This window comes from Musca vetustissima, unplaced genomic scaffold (genome assembly GCF_032173495.1).
Source record: "Musca vetustissima isolate MV318-11 ecotype Yass unplaced genomic scaffold, APGP_CSIRO_Mvet_v1 utg15341, whole genome shotgun sequence".
Classification (NCBI taxonomy): Eukaryota; Metazoa; Arthropoda; class Insecta; order Diptera; family Muscidae; genus Musca; species Musca vetustissima.
This window is the reverse complement of record NW_026880581.1, coordinates 19449-44370: the sequence shown is the minus strand read 5'-3', so window position 1 is coordinate 44370 and position 24922 is coordinate 19449. Positions and strand designations below refer to the sequence as shown.

The 24922-nt window shown below is 33.9% G+C and overlaps 2 protein-coding genes across 2 annotated transcripts; one reads left to right on the top strand and one right to left on the bottom strand.

Annotated features, from left to right (window-relative positions):
- The first annotated feature begins 1674 nt into the window (after window positions 1-1674).
- LOC133326262 (ornithine decarboxylase 1-like) lies at window positions 1675-4301 on the top strand. Its single transcript, XM_061534945.1, has 7 exons — window positions 1675-1849; window positions 1917-2166; window positions 2961-3084; window positions 3146-3319; window positions 3387-3635; window positions 4007-4078; window positions 4142-4301. The coding sequence occupies exons 1-7, from the start codon at window positions 1675-1677 to the stop codon at window positions 4286-4288; spliced, it is 1191 nt and encodes a 396-aa protein (XP_061390929.1). The 3' UTR covers window positions 4289-4301.
- Window positions 4302-18260: 13959 nt separating this feature from the next.
- LOC133326265 (insulin-like growth factor-binding protein complex acid labile subunit) lies at window positions 18261-24007 on the bottom strand. Its single transcript, XM_061534947.1, has 7 exons — window positions 23516-24007; window positions 21863-22085; window positions 21668-21804; window positions 21454-21606; window positions 21199-21379; window positions 18630-18769; window positions 18261-18562 (listed from the first exon to the last, which is right to left on the bottom strand). Exons 1-7 carry the CDS (start codon window positions 23961-23963, stop codon window positions 18288-18290), a joined length of 1557 nt encoding a protein of 518 aa, XP_061390931.1. The 5' UTR covers window positions 23964-24007; the 3' UTR covers window positions 18261-18287.
- Between the last annotated feature and the right edge of the window lie 915 nt (window positions 24008-24922).

Genomic DNA, 24922 nt, shown 5'->3' with positions numbered 1-24922 from the left:
GGGTTTCCCTATACGCTGCATTTTTCACATCAGTAGCATTACGACACTCCTGATCGTACCATGGGTTTCTTGGTGGTGGTTTTTGGTACACAAGTGTTGCCTTTGCTGCAGTTTGTAGGAAGTGGGCAATTCTTTGCCATTTAGCTTCTACACTATTATCGGAACACGAAGTGCTTTCGTCGAGCAGGTGGGTAAGTTGAGGCCTCGGCAACCTGTTCTGTTTGCAGCTTCTCGACGTCTAGTTTCCGTGTTGTGTTCGATCGCACCTTTGATGCAACATTAGGACGAGTGCGAACCTTTGCTGCCACAAAGTAATGGTCCGAATCGATATTCGCTCCTCGGATCGATCGAACGTCTAATACACTGAATGAATGCAACATGACTAATTTGATTTCTCGTTGTTTGATCAGGAGAAATCCAGGTGGCCTTGTGTATATCGATATGCTTGAATCTGGTGCTGCTAACTACCATGTTTTTTGCTGTCGCGAAGTCAATCAACCTCATGCCGTTGTCGGATGTTTCTTCATGAAGGCTGAATTTTCCGACGGTGGGGCAAAAGATATTTTCCCTTCCGATTTTTGCATTAAAATCTCCTAGCAGAATTTTAATGTCATGGCCAGGGCAACGGTCATATGCTGTTTCTAGGCGCTCGTAAAATATGTCATTGGTCTGATCATCTTTGTCTTCGGTCGGAGCATGGGCGCAAATAAGACTGATGTAGAAGATTATAGCAATTCGCTCATCTACTGGAGTGAATCTGGAGAGGAGGTCTTTTATTCTCCTCTTATACATAAATCCGCAGCCAAATTCATGTCTCGTTTCATGACAGCTTTAATACAGAGCGTAATCGTCTGATTTACTTACGCCTGTCCCTTTCTATCGCATTTCCTGTAAAGCAATAATATCGGCTTTGTACTTCTTGAGTACATCCGCCAAAGCGAGAACTGCCCCTGTCCTGTACAACGTGCGCACATTCCAAGTGCAGATTCTTTGCTTTTTCCTAGTAGGGAAACCCCGAGTGTGGGCAACAAACCCGACGCCTCAACCCATTTTAGTCCCGCCTTCAACCAAATTGCTGTAAATTGGAATTTTGGTCCACTATTTGGGGTTGCCTCCATACAAGGTTCAATTTATTTGATTTTCAAATTTGATTTCACATTTGTAATCGGTGGCTAAGTTCTACAAAATGTGCTCAAAAATAATTTGATTAATTAAATTTTGAAAAAAATCGTGATTAGCCCTTATATGTGATATTTGTTTATATCATAAACCCTCTGCTTTATTACATAGCGTACCGAACTGATCCTAGAATTACGGTTATGTTTTGTTCATTATCAAGTTTAGAAGCACCTCTTGTATATATCCATACCCAAAACGGGTAACATTTTAATACTTTCACATTTTTTTTTTCAAAACTCTCTGATCTGTTTTTTTTTTACTTTCATAAATTGAACTTCTAAAAAAATTTCTTTCTGTGTACTTATCACCATTTCCCTCTTGTGCCGATTAAAGCTGATAACCCCCAGGTTAAACCACAAATGATTCAAAACAATACAGTGAATAGTGATGAACTAAATTTTAAGTTAATCTCGACACAGACGTCTAGCCGAACACAACAAAATCATTCAATAATTACCACCCAATTACAAATTTCAAATAAGAAAACTAAAAAAAATGTTCAAAGAAAATGAAATAAATTTCTATGAAAATGAAATCGATTTGAAACAAGTGATAGAGGAACAGAAACTCGAAACAGCTGACGAGGCTTTATTCGTATGCGATTTGACTCGATTGAAAGAGAAATATGATATGTGGACCAAATATATGCCAAGGGTTAAGCCCTATTATGGTAAGTGTGAATTCGGAAGTTGGATAATTTAGGTTAACAAGTTTTTGTATTGCTGATCCCTTTATAGCTGTCAAATGCAATGATGATGGATTTATTGTCAAGACTTTAGCAGAACTGGGCACTAACTTCGATTGCGCTTCGAAAGGTGAAATAAAACAAGTTTTGGATTTAGGTGTCCATCCTGATCGGATTATATTCGCCCAGCCTTGCAAACCCGTGTCACATTTGGAATATGCCAAGCAAATGGGGGTTATGACCAGTACCGTCGATACGGAATTTGAAATTCATAAGCTGCACAAACATTATCCGGAATCAAAGTAAGTATGGACTTTAATTTATACTTTCTCAAAATGCAGATTTTTTTATAAAAAATAGCTAGGGCCCTAGGACGCCAGAGAATAATTTTTTATCTATAGACAAATATTTCACAGACATTCTGAGGATTTTTTTCAATAGAAAAAAATTCAAACCTCATAACGATTATTTTTCTCCTCCTCAGGCCTCCCTGAAAATTATTTTTTATAAAAAAAAACTCCTCAGGCCTTTCTGAGGATTCCTTTTTCTATACAAAAAATTCCTCAGGCCTCAGGATTTTTTCAGGACCTTTTTTCCATAGAAGAAAATTCCTGAGGATAATTTTTTGCTGTAAAAAAATCTTCAGGCTTCCCTGGGGATTATTTTTTGCTGTAGAAACAAATTCCTCAGGCCCTTCTGAGGATTCCTCAGGCTCCTCTGAGGATCTCTTTTTTGCTATAGAAAAAAATTCTTCAAGTCTTTCTGAGGATTATTTTTTGCTGTAGAAACAATTCTTCAGGCCCTTCTGAGGATTCTTTATTGCCGTAGAAAAAAAAAATCCTCAGGTCCATTTGAGGATACTTTTTTCTATAGAAAAAAAATTCATCAGACCTCAGTTAGAGGTTTGAGGACACTTTTTTCTATAGAAAAAAATCCTCGGGTTCATCGGGGATTCTTTTTTCTATAGAAAAAAATTCCTCAGGCCCCTCTGAGGAATATTTTTTCTGAAAAAAATTCCTCCGGATTCCTTTTTTATATAAAAAAATAATATGCTCATTTTCAAATAATGATAATAAAACTTGTATTTTATTTCTAGCTTGGTCATCCGCTTCCGTTGTGAGGCCAAGGATGCCCAATGTCCTCTGGGTGATAAATTTGGTTGCGATGCAGAAAATGAGGCCACTTCTTTAATGCTCTTGGCAAAGAGCTTAAACCTAAAGGTAAGTAGTGGATTTTCAAAATTTTTAGAGGAAAAATTGAAATCGGAAACTCTAATTCCAGGTTATTGGCACCAGTTTTCATGTGGGTTCCGGTTGTAATGATTTACCAGCCTATGATCGAGCCATTACGATTGCCAAAAATCTTTTCAAGTTCGGTTCCTTGTTGGGCTATGAAATGAATCTGCTTGATATTGGTGGTGGTTTTCCGGGCAGTGATAATCAGAAATTCGAAAAGGTCTGTTGCTAAGTTTGGTTCTGCTATCAATTTTGTTTCTAAAATTGTTGTTGTTTCGTTTTTGTAGATTGCCGAGATTGTTAACAAATCATTGATGCGTCATTTTCCCGATGATAAGGTTAATATTATTGCCGAGCCGGGTAGATTTTTTGTCGCCTCCGCATATACTTTGATCTGTAAGATTCATGCCAAGCGTGAAGCCCGTTTGCCGAATGGAAAGCTCTTAACGAAAATGTATTATCTGAATGATGGGGTATATGGGTCGTTCAATTGCATTCTGTATGATCATCAACATGCTGAGGTGCAACATTTTGTGGTGAGTAGTAGGATTCGAAAGGGATATACCAAATGTATCCATAAAAAATGGATCCCCAAAGCACTACCTTTTGGTGTGGGACATTTAAATTTGTCGAGTTTCAGTTTTTTTCTTTCCTTGCTGCAAAAAGCATCTTCAGTTGAAAAGCTCTTTGTTAGTGTAGAAGTACACTTCAGGTCACTTTTGAAAACTCTTGAGTACTCTGAAGGATACTTTTGTTGCAAAAGTGTGAGCGCGTTTAAGTGACTCTTAAGGGGGGACTTTTTGTGTGTGGTAGTGTTGCTTTGTTATGGGGATTTTTTATAAAACAAAGGAGACTTTTCTTTAATTTTAACACATTTTTAACTTTATTATTTATTTATTTATTTTAGGATGAAGAAAATGCTGAAGTACCGAAATTCAATTCCTTAATATGGGGTCCAACATGTGATGCATTGGATAAGGTATGAATAATTTTTTTTAATATTAAATTAAATAATTAGGAATGCAAATGTGTCTTGTTTTAGATTGCCGAAGATTTACAATTGCCCGACTTGAAATGTGGTGACTTTTTGGCATTCCCCAATATGGGTGCCTACACAATACCCATAGCCAGTCCATTTAATGGTTTTATGTTGCCAAAGATTTTGTATTTCCATAAAGCAAAAATTTGACTAATATTGGAAAAGATTAAAGAAATATTTTATTTTAAGATTGAAGAAGAAAAGAAGAATTGGTTTTATTTCACGAATGAATTTAGAGATGTTCTAGAATGTCTAGATCAGAATTATCGTTGGTTGGGAAATTTCTTTTTTATGGGAGTGAATGTATATTACGAACCTAGAAGGACAAATTCGCCGTTGGTCAAGTTTTGGCGTGCTACTTTTTCAGGTGAGGATATGTTCCAAATTTCGAAATTTTGTGATTCTCGCACGAATTCCAATCAAATTGGCTGAGATTTTATATTTAACTAGCATATGCCCGCTACTTTGTTAGCGAACATGCGAATTATTAAAACATGTCAAAATATATTTATATATTTTTGTTATTTGAATTTTTGTGATCATTTTGAAAGTGATTTTAAGTGATTATTTAAACTCTTTCGAGTCGAGCTTGATGATCTAAATTTTGCAATGAAAAGGAAAGCCAGGAGAAGAACCTACGTACCCACCATTATGCGACGCGTTTCGCCGTTGGTTAAGCGGCTCATCAAGCATATTGGGCTATGTGGCTTTACAAAGGTCGTACGTTGATAACTTGTATTTATTCCGCCCTGATGCGAAACTTGCATATGCGAATTAAATTCAAATTTGTCAAAGTTCGACATTTGTCTTCATTCTAGGAACAGTCCTTTTCAAAGCAGATTTTTGTTGTAGCGATGGATAATTAATCCACACATCTACAATTGCTTCCATGGTATACACATGTTTTTGCGCAACCGTTTTGGAAGTGTGTTGATGGCTCAGAACGTTAAGTTGTCTGGCAACATTTGTGTTGCTCCGAGGACCTAGTTTCGAGCCCTAGCCGTGCTCGGCTGAAATTAATTTTTGTTATTTGAATTTTTGTGATCATTTTGAAAGTGATTTTAAGTGATTATTTATACTCTTTCGAGTCGAGCTTGATGATCTAAATTTTGCAATGAAAAGGAAAGCCAGAAGAAGAACCTACGTACCCTTTTCATTGCAAAATTTAGATCATCATAATATATATATATATATATATTCACAGAAATAGCCCATCAACCTACACAGCAATATCGACCATTTTAGTACCATTTAGTTCTCTTAAAGTATGTATTTCCAAAACTTCCTCCATATGACCGCAACAGAAATCTAGCTTTATACTAAAGTTGGTACGATTTATTGGATACATGGGTCAGAAGCATGGGTACTTGCGCAAGCAGATGAGGCAGCGCTTGGGGTGTTTGCGAGAAAAATTCTCCGAAAGATCTACGGGCCGATCTGCGTCGACGGTGAATATCGGCGTCGAATGAACCACGAGCTCTACAATTTATACGCGGACATCGACATAGTCAGTCGTATTGAGCTGCAGCGACTACGGTGGCTAGGCCATGTTGTGCGGATGAATGAAGATACCCCAGCTCAAAAGGCATATAAAAATGAGCCTACTGATGGTTCCCGTAGAAGGGGAAGGCCACGAATTAGATGGAAAGACCAAGTAGAAAACAATATCTTGGAACGTGGTCTTCAAAATTGGTGGGCTTGCGCACAAGACCGACGGGCTTGGAAATCTTTATTAAGCTCGGCTTATGGAACAACCGTTCTGTAACAAGCCAGCTAAGAAAGAAGAAAGAAGGTACGATTTATTACTTTTCGTACTGTTGTAGTACTTATTTTCAAAACTAATTTCACATTTTATGATTTGAGCTCGATAGGTTTACCCTAATCCACATTCACCAAATTTAAAACCCATTAATGTAATAGAAGTCTTATTTCTTAATTTAAGGATTCCAGTCATATCGCTTGACTCAAATCCAAATTGTACCAAAGTTAGTATCATTTATTACACATTATTACGAATTTCCACAACTTCCTACATACCTCAACTGCGAGTCTGACTCCAAATTTCAGGATTATAGTCCTATCGTTTCACCAACAATTCAAAAACTTCCAAAACTTCCTATATACCCCAATCTTACACCCCCTCAGTGATCCTAACTCCAAATTACAGTATTCCAACTTTATTGGTTCACCCTAAATTTAAATTATTCCCAATTTCCAGATCAATCGGTTCAACCAAATCCAATGATCTGCACCCCAACAGTGACCCTAACTCCAAATTTCAAGATTCCAGCTCTATCAGTTCACCCAAATTTCAAATTCTTCCAAATACACATGAGTACGAATTCACAAAACTACCAACATCCCTCAATTCTACACTCCAACAGAAATCATAATTTCAAAATGTTTACTACTTCAGCTCTAAATGAAAATTGTATAAAATTTAGTACCATTTAGTGGCCATAAGTACAAATTTCCAAAATTAAATTCATATCCCAAATCTGCCACTCCAACAATAATCTTATTTCCAAATTTCAGTGTTCCAACTCTATCGGTTCATCTAAATCCAAATTGTACCAAATTTAGTACTATTTATTACACATTAGTAGAAATTTCCAAAACATCCTACGTACCCCACAGTAATCCTAACTCAAAATTTCAGGGTTCTATCTCTATTGGTTTATCCAAAATTCAAATTGTACCAAATTTAGTACACATAATTACGGATTTTCGCAACTATTAACATACCTCTTTTAGTTGTAGTAGTTTTATTTAGTAGTAATATTATATCCGAAGTTCATTGTTCCAGCTCTATCGGTTTACTAAAATCCAAATTTTACGAAGTATAGTACCATCAGTTTTTAAATCCAAATTCTACCAAGTATAGTACCATTTAGTACATTTTGTACACATAGTACAAATTTCCAAAACTACATATCGCTATCCTACACTCCGACGGTAATGTTAATTTCAAATTTCAGGATTCCAGCTTAATCCGTTTCTCTAAATTCAAATTGTACAAAATATAGTACAGTTTAGTACTTTTCGTATACATGAGTACACGCTTCAAAACCACCTCCTTACTTACTACGACCCTACTTCTCAATCTTAATTCGCATTCCAAATTTCGAGTTTTTAGCTCTACCATTCACATACTACGAAATTGTACAAAATTTAGTACTTTTCGGATACTTATAGTTCGAATGCCCAAATCCTTTGCTACATCTATTCTACACTCCATCAGTGACCCTCATTTCAAATTTAAGAGTTCTAGCTCTACCGGTTCGCCAAATACAAATGGTACAACATTAAGCGCTTTTTAGTACTTTTCGTTCCGTTCTGGTACGAATTTAAAAAAACTTAGCCTTATCTAACACCTTTGGACCATCTCACCCCAAATTTCATATTCAACTTCAGTCGTTTCGTCTGGGCGTTTGTGAATCGTTAAGGCAGTCAATCAGTCAGTAAGTTAGTCAAACACTTTACGTTTTCATTAGTATAGATGTCCAGTCAGGTCCTGGCGGTCATAGACTAATTACGGAATTAATTTTGCATTCTGGAACCTTGTTGGATAAAGAAATGTTTTTTACAATATAAGTCCATATTTATACATATCCCCCATAAATATTGTTACGAACTTAACGACGTTTTTACTTGTTTTCGATACGCCATTGTATTCGAAATATAACGGATAGGCTTTTCTTGTCAGTGACATATTATTATTTGTATACCCTCCACCATAACTATTCGAAATAATCATGTCCGACCCTATAAAGTATATATATTCTTCATCAGCGTATTCTATGACGATATAGCCATGTCCGTCTGTCTGTTGTAATCACTCTAGCGTCTAAACGAGTTGAGATAGATCGCCAAAATTTAGCATAGAGTCGTCTTTTGTCTGCAGGCAGGTCAAGTTCGATGATGGTCCAGGTTTAGGCATAGCTCCCATATAAGGGTACCACCCAAATATTCGGTATTTTGGGGTTCTTGAGCGCGTTTTTCAACGGAATTCGCTGAAATTTGCAACATTGGTTTCTTAATGTCTCCACAAAAAATTATAAACCACTTTTTCTTGTAGCCCCCATATAACGGTACTTCCTAATTGGCAGTATTTTGGGGCTTTCGATCCTATTTATCCGCCGAATTAGCTGTAATTTAGTATTTTGAATTCTTAATAGGTAGCAAATCTCTCCACAAAATAGCCCCCATATAAGGGTACCCCCAATTTTCGGTATTTTGGGGTTCTTGAGCGCGTTATTCAACCGAATTTGCTGCAATTTGGTATTTTGTAGTCGTATATGGAAACAAATCTCCTTACCAAAAATTATTAATATTCGCCTCCCTTATTGGGGTAGTCCCCATATAACCCCCTTTTTTATATTTTATGTTAAAATAGTTATTTGATTTGTCCCGCGTTTTGAGTTTGGTTCTAAGACTCTGTTGTAATCATTTCACCTGCGGAGGATAGCGAGATAAAATATTGTAACGTAAGGTTCGAACTATAGATGCATTTAGACCTAGCCCCTGTGTGGAGGTTCCAGAAGGAGTGGATCAATACTTCGATGAGACACATTTTCACCGTGTTAAAGTGTATAACCCTCATTTGCCATTAGGCTGACGGTATAATTATCCATTAAAAATTTCTGAAATTTGTACAATGGTTTACATTATGGATTACATAATCCGTTTTTAGAAATGTCGATATAGGTCAACTTTTTGGTATGTTCCCTATATTTTCATTTCTATTACATGTCAGTACTTAACGCTTTTTCACTTGTTTTTATTTTTTTTTTCTCTATTCATAATAATCGTTCAATATTTAGCGGTTTAAATGGATCCCGGCTTTTGTGTGAAAAATGCAAAATTTGATCTCTAATCGTTCAAGAGAGTGCAAATATAGAAAAATATTATCCAGGCCCGGAATACAGATCCGCAGAAATGGTAGTTGTGTAGCGTATCACATGGTCGCACCCTCCGATTATACTGCACCACTCACGGTTTTTTATCTTTTGTTAAAAATTTCATTACAAAAAATGTTATACTCCCATCCCACTTGAAACAAATCGAAATATTTAGGTTACCAAAGAGTTCTCTTCATTGAGAATTTCGTTGGTTCTTTTACGTCCCGGGTAACAGGCAATTGTAAGCAGATGTCATATTTTTATACCCTTCACCACACTGTGGTACAAGGTATTATGTCTTTGTGCATATGTTTGTAACAGGCAAATGGAAACGAGATAGACACATGGTTCCTTTTGAGAATATGCGTAGAATCACTTTTTAAGTCGATTTATGCAAGTCCATCCGTCTGTCTGTCTGTCCATTTTAAATTGTAAACAAAGTACAGGTCGCATTTTTGATTCGAATTGGATAAAATTTGGCACAGATCATTTATTTGGCCCAAGGACGAACCCTATTGAAATTGGGAAAATCGGTTCAGATTTAGATATAGCTCCCATATATATTTTCGTCCGATTTTAGGTAAATGGTGCACCAAAGTGGCTATATATCCTTCGATTTGCACGAAACTTGGCACAGCGTACTGAATTAAGTCTAGAAAGATGTGTGTTCAATTTCGTGAAAGTCGGTTCAGATTTAGATATAGCTCCCATATATATTTTCGTCCGATTTTAGGTAAATGATATACCAAAGTCCTTATATATGTTTCGATTTGTACGAAATTTGGCATGTCGTACTGAATTGAGCCTAGAGTGACGTCTGCCATGTTTCATGAAAATCGGTCCAGATTTAGATATAGTTCCCATATATATTTTCGTCCGATTTATAGTTTGATCTTAGTCTATTCACATTCATATAAGTATTAAATATTTTGGTTCATCCAAGTTCATGTTAATGGTCCTGTTTAATATACCCATAGTGGTGAAGGGTATCATATAGTCGGCCCCGTCCGACTTTACTACTTTCCTTACTGGTTCTAAAATAAAACAATTGGTAGCACTTTGGTTTACTCCGCTCTAAAGTTTTTCAATGGATGAATGCATCTCCATTACTTTTTCGGCTCCATTTATTTAAAGTAAAAATTAATTATAAATAATTGTCATTGTTACTATTTTCTATATGAAAATACACTTTATAAAAATTAGAAATTTTAATAATATAAAAATTGAAATATATAAAAATAAATATAAGACTTTCATATAAAGCGATATTATGAACTTCCGGTTAGCTGACCCTTTTGTTATTTAGAAGTTATTATATAATAACGGTTTATATTATTAACATAACTTATATATATATTATAAAAAATACTATAAATATTTAAAATTAATTATTATTTTATAAAAAAGGAACTTAATTGCATTAAACCTATATATAATTATTTGCTAATTCCGCCATATTCTTGTACATGCTGACCCTTTGATATGTGCTTATATGGCAGATAAATAGTAAATAATTTAGAAGGTTTTGTGTTTTATTATAATGTAAATCAAAAATTATATAAAAGTAAATGTTTTATACAAATAAATATAATATAAAAATATTTTTTTTTCATAAATTTGTTGAAAAAATAAACTTACAAAAAATAGTAATTTTTTTATAAAGATTTTTTTCATTTTGTTTTAAAATATTTGCTTTTAGTTTTCTTGTTTTTTTTGCTTCTTAAAAAGCCCCGTTATATTTTCTTACATGTTTTTGTTTGCTGTTTTATTCCTGTGGCACTTAAGATGATATGTTTCGTTTAATTTTAGGTTTTTTTTTCAAAATTTCTTTTCGAGATGATATGTATGTTTTTTGTTTGTTTTTTTAAGCTAATAGCATTTCTTATAATATATCTTCAAAAATAGTATTTTTTTTTAATTTTCCATTTTTTGGTTTTCAAATGAGCTACAAACCACGTATTAAATATAAATTTTCCTTTAAATCAGTTCTTATTTTATAAAAAAGTAATATTTTTTCTCAAGCATTATTTGACTGCTGATCTGTAGAGAAAAACAATTGTGTGATTTTTTTTTAGATATTTTTGAAAAAAAAATAAACATTTCAAAACCATCTGCAATGAATTTTCGAGTGCATATAGTTTTTTTTTCTTACACTTATTTATAAACATTAAGATTTAAATGTATATAGATTTTTGGTTTTTATAAAATTACTCTAAACTTTTTCCAAAACACGCTTTAGATTTTTATTAGAGTAAAAACAAAAAAAAAACATAAACAATACTTCAATGATTGTATTTCACAACAACGATAACATTTATTTTCTTTAAATATATTGTTTATTTTTATTAATTATTAATTCCATGTGATTTTTTTGTACCGGTTAGCGTAATGTTTATATCAAATATTTTATTATATGAGGAGGGTTTGTTGTAAAAATTCGGGAAAACATTTTATTTTAAATATTATTTTGTTAAAGTTTCCAATAATGGGAAATAATGGGAAACATTAAATGATATTGAATTGAAAAATTTAAATATTCGCAAAAAACCAACTGTACCGTTGATAGTTGTAGGAATTATAAATTAGACTGTAGCTGTAAAAATAAAAAAAAAATCCGAAAAGATATACTTTCGCTATAATTTACGGCGTTTGAAAATAAATTACTTTGACACAATATATCGAAATTACCTTGTTTTTTATTTACTTAAAAAACTTGATAAAAATAATTGATCTGTTCCAGTACTGTAAATCTACACCTTTTTCAAATGTTATTCAAAACATTTCAATTGCAATTCGAGAATAATTCGAAAACTTAATTTGCAATTCATAACATTTCACTTGTAATTCGAGTATGTAATTTGTAATTCACAACATTTCATTTGTAATTTTAAACTTTTCGTATGAAATTCAAAAAATTACATTTGAAATTTAAAAAATTTCATTCGTAATTCGAATATTTCAATTTGAATTTCGTAGAGTTTCATTTGAAATTCAAAGAAATCCATTTGAAATTCAAAGAATCCAATTTGAAATTCATAACATTTCACTTGTAATTCATAAAATCTAAGTTGTAATTCATAAAAATTCATTTCAAATTCATACATATTCCTTTTGTGTTACCAATAATATTTTTCGAATTTTAAATTAAATGTTATGAAAAACAAATGGAATGTTATGTATTTCAAATCAAATGTTAAGAATTTCAAATGGAATTATTTAAATTTCAAATGGAATTTTATTAATTTCAAGTGGAATTTTATGAATTTCAAACGCAAATACTTGGAATTTCAAATGGAAGTTTATGAATTTCAAATGGAATTCTATGAATTTCGAAAGGTATTCTAGGAATTACAAATGAAATTCTCGAATTACAGCTGATATGTTGTGAATTGCAAATGGAATTCTGGAATTGCAAATTATATGTTGTGAATTACAAATGGAATTCTCGAATTACATTTGATATGTTTTGAATAACATGTAAGAAGGGCGTAGTAAAAGGGAAACATTTCAAAATTGCTCTCAGAGTACAAAATAATTTGAAAAGTTCCTGTTTACCATTTTTACTCGGCCAAATTTCTCGAGTAAAAAGTTTACAAAGAGAACGCCATTTTGTTTTGTGCTCTCTTAAATTTGATTCAATGTTTTACCTACCAGTTTTGTGGGTTGACGAACAGTTTTCGAGTAAAAAGTTGCAAAATATGTAAAATGAGTAGATTCTTTTGGGTTCTGGAACGGAACTAATGTTAGGGAAAAATTGTATAATACCTGTTGGGCGGGACTGTCATTGTGACATGACGTGGTATTTTAAATGTTGATAATTTTGCTGATAGTCAATGAAAGCTTTATCAAAAAAGTGGTCTTTTGTCCAAATCAATGAAATGTAAAGGCATTGGTAATTCCTTTTATTAACTAATGACCAAACTAAGATCACTAAAAAATAGTATCTGAAAGTTCATTTGGATCAATCACACATATGTATATTTGATCCGATTGATCCCTAAATATTGTCCCATCGCTGCATTGAATTTACTCTGAATGTTTTGTGAGAATTGGTACAAATTGAACTAAATCTGAAATTCCCTTCCATTCAGCCAACCAGAGACCCAGAAACGATATTTGAAGGATACTTTGTGTTTAAACCTAAAGCAGGGTGCCCGTGAGCATTCTTTCTCACGATAGCTCACGGGCGAGAATTCGAATGGTTTCAATTTATCGCGAATGATACAGTTACAATGAATGGACGAGCATTTGCATTCTCTCGCGAATGTTCGCATTGTACGATAAATTTACGAACGATAAAATTTCGCTGCAAGCGTCGTCGATTCATTATTTCGCGAGCATTTGTTGCTGAAGAACATTCTTTTAAAAAGCAAACACACAAACAACGAAATAATGTGTATGTGTGGAATAACAAAACACATTTCCAACAACTATTGAGTTCACGTACGTTTGTTGTTATTGTTGTTGCCGTTTTGAGCATTTGCGAGAATTCGGGAATGGTTGTTTTCATTCGTGAGAGAATGTCAGAAAGAATTTCAACCACCAAGCGAAACGAACGAAAGTTGTTGTGTGCTCTCACTCCTTTGTTATGTGTGTGCGAACATTCTTTGGCGAATGCTCGTTTGGTAAAGAATTTATCGCCATAAATCAGTGTTGGGCAAAATTAAATAGAGAGCAAGTGTGTGCGAGCGTAACTGAGAATTCACTATTACAAACGACTGACGTAAAGAGAAAGAAAGAGAAAATGTGTTTACCCATCGACCCTCAGTTACGGTAGCGTATATGGGTAAGCATGCCTGCCATAGATTCATTCTTAAAATGAGCACAAAACGAAAAGAATGTATTTTGATTCATTCGCGAGGGAATTTTTGAACACCCGGTTGTTAAGGCTGAGGAACCATTAGAGCACAATAGAGCAGCATCGAGTAGAACGACTTCCATTATTCGCCTTATACAACAAAACTAGCATTGATACATTTCTGATCATACCAGGATCACACGGGTGTTGTAGTTTTTAACACTATATTTCCATTCCTAATGTAAAAAAACTCGATTGGAAATAGGATAAAAAATCTAAGTTTAGTCGTGGATTTTTTTAAAAAATGTCATACTTTCCCCACTAATAAATAGTTGTTTTTATAAAAACAACAAACTGGGATGACGCCTGACTATTTTGCTATAACAATATTTTTCAAGCCTAATTTTAGGCTGGTATTTTTTTAAAATATTTTTTCAAACATCGATTAAGGCGTGTATATTTTTAAAACATATTTTTCCAATCCAAGCTTAATTTTAGGCTTGGATTAAAGAAAAAAAAAATTAAAACCTAAATATAGGCATGGATTTTTTAAACTTATTTTTCCAAGCCTATTTTTAGGCTTGGATTTTTACAAATATTTTATCAAAATCTAATTTTAATGAGGGATTTTTTAATATATCTCAAAAGTCTAAATTGGGCCTAGATTTTTAAATTTTTCAAATGTCTACTTTTAGCTCTGGTTTTTGAATATATTTTTAGAAGACTAATTTTAAAAAAGTCTAATTTTAGGGGTGGACTTTTTAAAAATATTTTTTCATGCCTAATTTTATATCAAAGGCCTAAATTTAGGTTTGGGTTTTTACAAATATTTTATTCAAATCTAATCTAAGCGTAATTTGAAGCCCAGATTTTTACAAGAAATTTTCAAATATCTAATTTTAGCCGTGAATTTTAAAAATATTTCTTTCAGGTCTAATATTAGGCGTGGATTTTTAAAGAATAGTTTTTTCAGGCCTTATATTAGGCTGGAAAATATTTTTCAGCCTAATATTGGCGTTTGTAGCAGTAGCGTTTTTTACAATATCACAAATATTTTATTACTTTTTACTTTGCTCAAAACTACTTTAAATAATTTTGTAATTTATTGGAAACAGAACCTTTGTAAAATATTGTTGTTGTAAATTTTGTCACATTTGTTTTTGAAAAGTCCTATATAAGGAGCTTCCATAACGAACAATATTCATTCTGTTTTCATAGGTTGGATAGGATAGTTCAATAATTTGAATAGTGGAGCAATTGGAACACGTGGTAGCCATTCGCAGCCATTTCCTATTGTTTCCCTCTTTCGATTATTGGAAAATGTTTTGATATGAATATAAATGTGTACACGTGGTGACGATGGTCGCCGTTGCCTTTTATCCTAATATCATTACATATATTCTATTCATTCGGTTTTCATAGATTGTTCCCGTCTACGTTATTACTTTGTTTTGTTAAATAAAGAATCGTTCTTTTGCAAACCATTTCGCGTTTAAATCCGGAAGGCCAAAACTATGTGCAATTGGCGCCCACTAAAGAATTTCATGGGAGAAAACAACGGACCTCGTTACAAATTGACGCCCAACGTGTGAGGTCGGATCAGCGCCAAGAAAAGCCGTGGACAAGAATTATAATTATATAAATCTCGATTTTTGTTCATTCTGATTAACAAGATAAGGAACATCCTGTCTCAATCATCGAACTCTATGAATAAAGAGGTTATTGCAGAAGGGTTACGCAAAAGCGACCGGTTACAAAGAAGTACAAACATGGTTTCGCTTACCACTGAACAATTTGAAAGTCTTTTGAGTGCTGTAAGTAAATCCAGTGAAAAGTGTGGTTCATTCAGCGGCTGTTCAGCACGATACAATGGCGAACGATGTTCAGTGAAAGTGAAGAATTTATATCGGCTATAACGACATACCAGGTTGTTGAAGGTATTGCTGACGCTAATGCAGTTAATGGTATGCCAATGCTTTAAATCCGGAAGGCCAAAACTATCTGCAATTGGCGCCCACTAAAGAATTTCAAGGGAGAAAACAACGCACCTCGTTACAGGTTGGATTTTTTTCAAAAAAATTTTATCAATGGATTTATTATAAATATTTTTTCAGGCCTACTTTAAGAATATAATTTAAAAATATGCATGTCTTCGATAGCCTTAGATTTTTACAAATATTTTTTTCATGTTTAAACAAAAGCGCAGATATTAAAAATATATTTTTTAGACTTGAAAACAATTTTTTTGAAGCCTAAATCATATCTGCATCTTGACTTGGACAAAATTTTTTTATGAAGAAGACAAATAATTTATAAATCCTGTATATTTAAACCATATATTAGGGTGTTCTTCCGCTATGAATGAGTCTGACCTGCTAGGCTTATAAAAACATGCAGGCATGCAGGCTTAGCCGTTTATGACCAATACCATAAACGGCTAAGAGATAAGCCTGCAGTCATCCCAGAGCTCTTTCAAAGTATGTTTCGTTGGTGACAAAGCCTCTTTTAATTTTTTGCCCTGGGGAACTAACGGCATGTAATGCATCATTGCTTTTAATGATTTTTTCAAGCCTAATTTTAGGCATGGATTGTTTAAAAACATTTTTTAGGCCTAATGTTAGGCGTGGATTTTTTATAATGGTTTTTTGCGTCTTCGATAGTCGCTGATTTTTCCAATTTTTTTTGCATGTTTAAACAAAGGCGCAGATGTAAATAAAATACTTTTTAATTCTTGAAAAAATATTTGTCAAGTCTAAATAATATCCGTGCCAAGACTTGGACAAAATATATTGGAAAAATGCCGACCTATTGTAACAATTAAAAAAAACGAGTTTTAAAAGATCTAAGCCTATGGCTACATTTGATTTCTTTTTTAAACTCATATTCAAGGAATTTGTATCAATAAAATTTAATATAATTTTTTTGTTTCTGGATCTCTATATAAGGTTTAAGATTTAATCTTTCGAAATATAACGAATTTTATACCCAAACGAATTTTATATCCTGCAAATCCACATTTTGATGGAAAATTCAACAACAATATAAAAATAATGACTATTTAATTTCACGGATGTTTAATGATCTGATATTCGTTTACATCCTTGGAAACCCTCTTTGGTATGATATTTTGCTTCAATATCCTTGTTAAAAAGATTTCAAAAAATAAAATTAGTTAATATTATTTTAACACAACATTGGTTCAGAAGCAGGTGGTTATAATTGTTTTTTTTCTTTTTGTAGAAATAGTATTTTGCGTAGAATGGGTGTCTTGTTTAACATTTGATATATCTTTTATGTGGTAAGAAGCTCAGAAAAAATAGTTTTGTTCTTATAAATGGCTAAATGGACTTTTTTTGTAGATAGCGTTTAGTCTACATTTTTTGATAGAAACATATTGTATATTTATGATATTTCTTTGAACCAAACAAAATTATTTTTATCCACAGTTATTCCTATATAATAAATCATTTGATCATCATTATTTAAAAATAAAATAATTAAATAAAAAAATTAACCTTTAAATTATAGAAACATTTTTTCCAATAAATATTGTAGGAGATATTCGAATAGATTTAAATTTATTATAAATTAAATTTAGTTTAAAAAATATATTAAATAATATTTTTCGTTTGCCTAAAAGTATGCTACAAAAAAGTCCATTTTCCCAGTTAACTCCTTTCTTTTGTATTGACCTAAAATGGCCCTAAACTCTAGTGATATGTTTTCGATATAGTGTAGATTTTTTTTATAGATTTCCACGTTTTGTTTTTGTTTTCAAAAAATGTTTGCAACCATTTATCCCTAGAAGTTACTTGATTGATAAATACATTTAGATGTATTATAATAAATAAAAAAATACATTGGAAATACAAAAAATAATTCAAAAATCCTTACAATTAATTACACATATATATAAATAGTAAAATGTTAGTGTGTGTGTGTTTGTCTTCAACAGTTGTCTTACATACATATACTAATATAAATATATAAAAGGGTTATATGTATATCTTATAGCCCTTTTTTTTCTAATTTAATGCTTATTTCTTTTTTCCATATAAAAAAACCCCAAAAAAAGAAATAGCAATGCGCGTACTTATATTAATTTGTTTTTTTTTCTGGATGTTGTTGTTGTTGTAGAATTTTCTAGTCTGTAATTTTTGTTACTGATATGTAATTGTTTCTTCCTATACGTTTCTTTGCGTATAACACTTGTCTGTTTGATGCTGTTGTTGTTGTTGTTCTTGTGATGCCTAATATTTTTGTTTTCATATTTTTGCAAATCTTTTTTTTTTAGCAATTTTGCAATATTTCATGTTTCGTTTTGTTTTGGTGTCTCACACACATATGTAGAGAATAGAGTCGTAGAGTAGTAGTCGTACAAAAAATGTTCAGTATCGCGATAGTCGTTAAATTTTGTCGTATCGTTTACCACTTCCACCACATGATTCCTTTAAAAAGTACACAAAAACGTCACAAGCATATTTACTGGCAGTAAACGCCATAACAACACACCATTTGTGTCCAGTAAATCACTTGCTTCACTGGACGACAGACCGGCACAGTGCATTTTCTCCAATGGCATCGACTGTACGAAATAGTCCCGATTCTCCACGGGCATATGACAGATGGGTTTCTTTTTCTGAGCCATTTCATCGTCCTTGTTCTTGAGATCTTGCAGAAGTTTGGGGAACCAGGTTAGCTCACAGGAGCACACCAAAGGATTATCTGAAAGTAGGGTGCGTGTCATTAAGGATATTTTTTTTGGGGGGAGGTTGTCGTTTAGAAAACTTGCCTGTTATATCAATTATTCTCAGGGTATCGATAATGTGCTCCATGATGTCTTGTGGCAAACGGGTTAATTTATTATTTTGAATATTTAATGTTTCCAGGGAATTTAAATTTTCAAATATCATGCTAGGTAATACCTTGATACTAAAAGAAATAATTGTTAAATGGGAAAAGAACATATATTCTTGTAGGATTTTTAAGGATAAGACACAAATATTCCTTGAAAAAGAAGGAAGTAATTATTATTTCAAATTATAAAAATATTTGTGAGGTTAGATTTTCTTTCTCAGCCTCAAAGTATTTTCACTAATGTATAGGTCTAATTTTTTTCTAAAACATCACAAGGACATTGGTGCCATTTCTTTAAAAAAAAAAAAAAATCACAGGACCACAGGCCACATTTTTTCCATAGAAACAAAATCAAAGGACCACAGGTCCCTTTTTTATCTATAGAAAAAAATTCTCAGAACCACAGGTCTCATTTCTTCTACAGAAAAAAACAGAGGTATTATTTTTTATTGAACAATTTTCGCTATATATACATATTCGCACGACCAAAGGTCTCAGACCAGATGTCATACCAATTATTATCCAACGCTGTAGATAACAATTTGTATGACATCTGGTTCAATGTTTTGCTATAGAAAAAATGCTGGTCCTATCGTCCAATTGTTTATTATGGAAAAAAATCACTGAACGTCGTGTCCAAATTTTTGTTATAGAAAAAAAAAATTGAAGCAGAGGTCCTGCACATTGTTATCTTTAGCGAACAAGTTTAATATTTTCGATAGAAAAAAATCAAAGGTAAATGGGTATCAGTTTTTCTATAGAAACAAATCACAGGAACACAGGCCTCATTTTTTTCTACAGAAAACAAATTCGCAGGACTTAGGCCTCACCACAGGTGTCTTTTTTTCTATAGCAAAAATTTCGCTGGGACACAGGTCTGCGAATTTTTTCTATAGAGAAAAAAATGAGACCTGAGATCCTGCGAATTTTTTTCTTTAGAGAAAAAATGAGACCTGAGATCCTGCGAATGTTTTTCTATAGAAAAAATGAGACCTGTGTTCTTGCGAATTTTTTTCTGTAGAGAACAAATCGTAGGAACTCAGGTCTTATTTTTTTCTACAGAAAAAAGTCGCAGGACTTAGGTCTCCTTTTTTCTATAGGACCTCAGGTTTGGGTTTTTCTATAGAACCTAAGGTCTCATTTTTTCTATAGAAGAAACTCACAGAACCCCTGGTTCCATATTTTTCTATAGAAAAAAATTCACAGAACCACAGGTGTCTTTTTTTCACAGAACCACAGGTGTCATATTTTTCTATAGAGAAAAATTCCCACAGCTCTATTTTTTTCATTCGCTTTAGAGCTACACTATTTTTTACCTATAAAGATCGCAATATTTTGCTATAGAAAAAAATTCGCAGTACCCCAGACCATTTTTGGTATAGAAAAAAATCGCAGGACCCCAGACCTAATTTTGGCTATAGAAAAAAATCGTAGGTTACCATGTCTAACTTTTTGCTTTAGAAAAAAATATGCAGGACTTCATGTTCAAATTTTAGCTAGAGAAATAATAGAACCCAAGGTCAAATATTTTGCTATATATAAAAATTTGCGGGACTCGTGGTCCAATTTTGGTACAGAAAAAAGTACAAATTTTAAGACCCCAAGTCAAATTTTTTTAAAGAAAAATTTTTCAACACACCCCCATTTTTATGGAAAAAAATTAGAGGTTTTCTTAGGAAAAATTTCTCCGATCCATCGATCCAATTTTACTGTAAAAGAAAAAATTTCACACTAACCGAGGTCTTTTTGTTAATAAAAAAATGTTCAAGGAACCCAGGTCCATTTTTGTCCTATATAAAATTTGCACACAAAAAAAAAAAATCGCAGGATAACGCATTAATTTTTTTTTCGAAATAATCACATTTTCATCTATGTCTGCCTTCCAGTTCGTCTAGAACATTATAGTTTTAGTTTTTATAGAAGCCTATAAGGACTCTCTTCCGAATATCTACAAAGACTCACATTAGTTCGTCTATGAAAATTCTCCTCAACTCGTCTATTCGAATCTCTTCTGTTCGTCTAGAGACCATACGGGCGTTCACGGGCGAAGCGAGATTTTATATGCGAAGTGTATGAAGTATTTATTGGCGAGAGGAAGAGATTCTTTATAGACAAACTGAATAAAAAATCTAGCTTCATCCCGTGTACGCAGACTCCCTGCACTTCGCCCATAAAGGATCCCTTCAGATCATCTATAAAGACTCCCTTGAGCATGTCTATTAAGACTCTCTGCAGCTCATCTATGAAGACTCCCTTCAGATAGTCTATAAATACTCTTTATATAAATACTCAAGGCATTTATTGAAAAATGTCTAGACCTCATGTCACATAATGAAAAACTTTACAGGATAAGAAAGCATTCTCAGGATTGTCGGGATTCTGCATTTTTTTCCGTTCAAGTAACTACTTAATTGTATGTTCGAAACTATCTCTAGTGCTCCAACAGTATCAAAGTAGCATTCAACAAAAAACTTGATCTTACGTTCATTTCATGTTCAACTTACTCATTCTTCTGCAGATTTAAAAAGGTCAGGGAATCGCCATAACCAGTGAAGGCATCATCGCTAATAACGCTAATATTATTATTTCTCAAATCCAAATGGCGCAGACGATGTAATGGTCTCAATGCCTCACTGGGTATGGCTTGTAAATTGTTATCACCCAAACGGAGATATTGCAGATTTTCTGAAATAAATAAAATAGAATTTAAGAAGACAGTTTCTTCAAAACATGAGTCCACTAATTTAGATCATAAAAACCTTCCAATCCCTTAAAGGCATCCTTGTCAATTGTGGAAATTTTATTGCCCTCCAATTCCAGAGAATTCAATAGACTGAGATGTGAGAATACATTTGCCGGGACCGAGGTTATCATGTTGTGAGCCAATATCAAGGAATCCAAATTTTCAAGACCTGCAAATGGAGAGGAAAGATATGAATCTTGCATAGGAAAGGGGTAGATCTAAAAACTTACCTGCAAAATCACCTTCACGAATAATTTTAATTTTATTTTCTTGAATTTCCAATTTCTTTAAGTTGTCCAAAATTGAGAGGGCCTGTTGTGGTACCATGGTCAATTCATTGCCACCCAAATTCAAACGTTTGAGTTTCCTGGAATATAGAGAAAATATTTGATTTTATTTTTAATATCAAATGTGGGTCTACTCACTTTTCTAAACCCCGGAAGGCTTCCGGTTCGACATTGTTGATTTTATTCTCGTAAAGTGTAAGAATTTCCAAAGTATCCAGACCCTCAAAGGCATTATTATGGATCACGGTAATTTTATTATGATTCAGATTTAAAATCAACAGATGATAGAGATGTTTTAAGGCCGTCGAGGGCACGGTTTTCATTTGATTAAGAGAAACATCCAATTGAGTGAGACCCTTACCTGAAATGAAAAATAAAGAAAAAAACATGATATTGAAGTCAAACCAAACCCAGGCTTCTAGTTCGTCGAAAAATATATTTGGGCCCACAGCACATCGCGAATGAATCACGGGCTTTCCGCTCCTCAACAATGACAGTAATTCGCCGTAAATACTCTATTTCGCTCGTCTATAAAAATGCTCATCAGCTCCTTTATAAGACTTCCTGAGCTCCAGCTCGTCTATAAAGCCTCTCTGAGTTCCAGCTCTCAGACTCCCTGAGCTTCAAATCGTCTATTAAGAATCCCTGAGCTTCAGCTCGTCTATAAGGACTCCCTGAGCTTCAGTAAGTCTATAAAGACTCGCTGAACTACCTGCGCCTATAAAGACTCCCTCAACTCGTCTATATAGACTCTCGGAGCTGCAGCTCGTCTAAGAAGAATCCCTGAGCTATAAAGACTCCCTGAGCTTTAACTAGTCTATAAAGACTCCCTGATATTCAGCTCGCCTATAGAGATTCCATAAGCTTCAGCTCGTATATAAAGAAGGCTACTTTATAAATACTCCCTGAGCTACAGTTCGCCTACAAAGACTCCCTGATGTTCAGCTCGTCTATAAAGACTCTCTGGGCTCCAGCTCGTTAATAAAGACTCTCTGAGCTCCAGCTCGTCTATAAAGACTCCTTGAGCGTCTATTAAGAATCCTTCAGTAAGTCTATAAACACTCGCTGAGCTTACCTGAGCCTATAAAGACTCCCTCAACTTGTCTACAAAGACTCCCGGAGCTGCAGCTCGTCTATGAAGAATCCGTGAGCTTCAGCTCGTCTATAGAGACTCCCTAAGCTTCAGCTCGTCTATAGAGACTTCCTAAGCTTCACCTCGTCTATGGAGACTCCCTGAGCTTCAGCTCATCTATAAAGACTTCCTGAGCTTCAGCTAGCCTGTAAAGACTCCCTGAGCTTCAGCTCGTCTATAAAGACTCCGTGAGCTTCAGCTAGTCTATAGAGACTCCCTAAGCTTCAGCTCGTCTATAGAGACTTCCTAAGCTTCACCTCGTCTATACAGACTCCCTGAGCTTCTGCTTATCTATAAAGACTTCCTGAGTTTCAGCTAGCCTATAAAGACTTCCTGAGTTTCAGCTAGCCTATAAAGACTCCCTGAGCTTCAGCTAGCCTATAAAGACTCCCTGAGCTTCAGCTCGTCTATAAAGACTCCCTGAGCTCCAGCTCTTCTTTAAAGGCCTCTTGAGTTTCAGTTTACTTATGAAGACTCCCTTGAGCTTACCTTTAAAAATGCATTTAGCTCGTCTATAAATACTCCCTTCAGTTCGTCTATAGAGACTCCCTACCCTTCAGCTTGTCTTTAATGACTCCCTATATAAAAATGCTATGGACTTCCCGCTTCAAAACTACTTATTGTAATATTTCTTTTTTTCTTCGTTTTTCAATACTCACCCAAAGAGCTGAGAGAATTCTCCTCGATGGCTGCCAAACTGCTGTTGTGAATTGTCAAATGACGAATATCCAATGCCAAAAATAGGAAACCCTGAAGTTTTGGCAAATTGTTGTGGCGCAATTTCAAATAGAAAATGATGGGGCTTTTACCCTTCAACGTGCTCATCGATTTGGTGATGTGCGACAAATCGGTCGTTTCGCACAGAATATCCAGGCCATTCTTCTTAACGCTACAGACACAGGGAGCAATTTCACTATGCTCGGGACAAACTTGTTGTGGCGTTTGATTGCCCTGAGCTGCTGCTGGTTGCCAGCCAAGCAGGGCGAATGATGTCAACAGCAGCACCAAGGCAATGGTGTTGGTGGTGAGGAATTTTGTTGTCGTCGATGGTGTTGGCGATGATGACGACGATGTCGCACGCGAACGAGCTAAGCTGATTAATGGCATTTTGTAAACTGAATCAACGTTGAATGGTGTTTATGATGTCGGTGATATATTGTCGCGTAAAATATAGCCACAAATGTAATTTCTTGTTCTCCTTCTCTCCGGTATTTGTTGTTGACGTAGTTCCTCTGCTCAGCTCTTATAGGGAATGGATCTCCTCTTTGGAATGTTTCTCTTTTGTTGCAGTAGTTGTTGTTGTTTCTTTCTACGCTTGCTAATCCAAAAGCTTTGGATTTGTTTGTTTATTTGGTTCTATTAAAATTGTTATTGTTATTAAATGAACGATGACTGACTGACCTGACCAACGATAGACTGTGTTTGAGGGTGACATGCAAAGATATTAAATAGAGAGTGAAAATTAGATTAATTTATTGTTTTGTATTCTATATTTTAAATAAAACCTGAGAAAAAGTGCATGCCAATTGATAACGATACATAGGTATAATAAAGTAGGAATACTTTCGAATATATATTTGGTTATGGTTTTATTAGGCTATCGTGAAAAGTGGGCCAATATTAAAATTTTTGGTAAGAAGATTTGTTACCCAATTTGAATTCAATAACCTACCCAAACTCTTAAAAATATCGGATTTTTTGGAGGTAACGTTATATGGGGGCTATTTTAAAGGATGGGGCAGTATTGATAATTTGTATACCCTTCATAACACTGTGGTACAGGGCATTATGTCTTTGTGCATATGTTTGTAATAGGCAAGAGGAAACGAGATAGATCCATGGTTCCTTTTGAGAATATGCATAGAGTCACTTTCTGAGTCGATTTATCCATGTCCGACCGTCCGTCTGTTAATGTTAAATTGTAAACAAAGTACAGGATGCATTTATGATCCAAATTGGATGAAATTTGGCACAGCTCATTTATTTGGCCCAAGAAAGGACCCTATTGAAATTGGGAAAATCGGTTCTAAGCTCCCATGATATAGCTCTCAATTTGCACGAGTTTT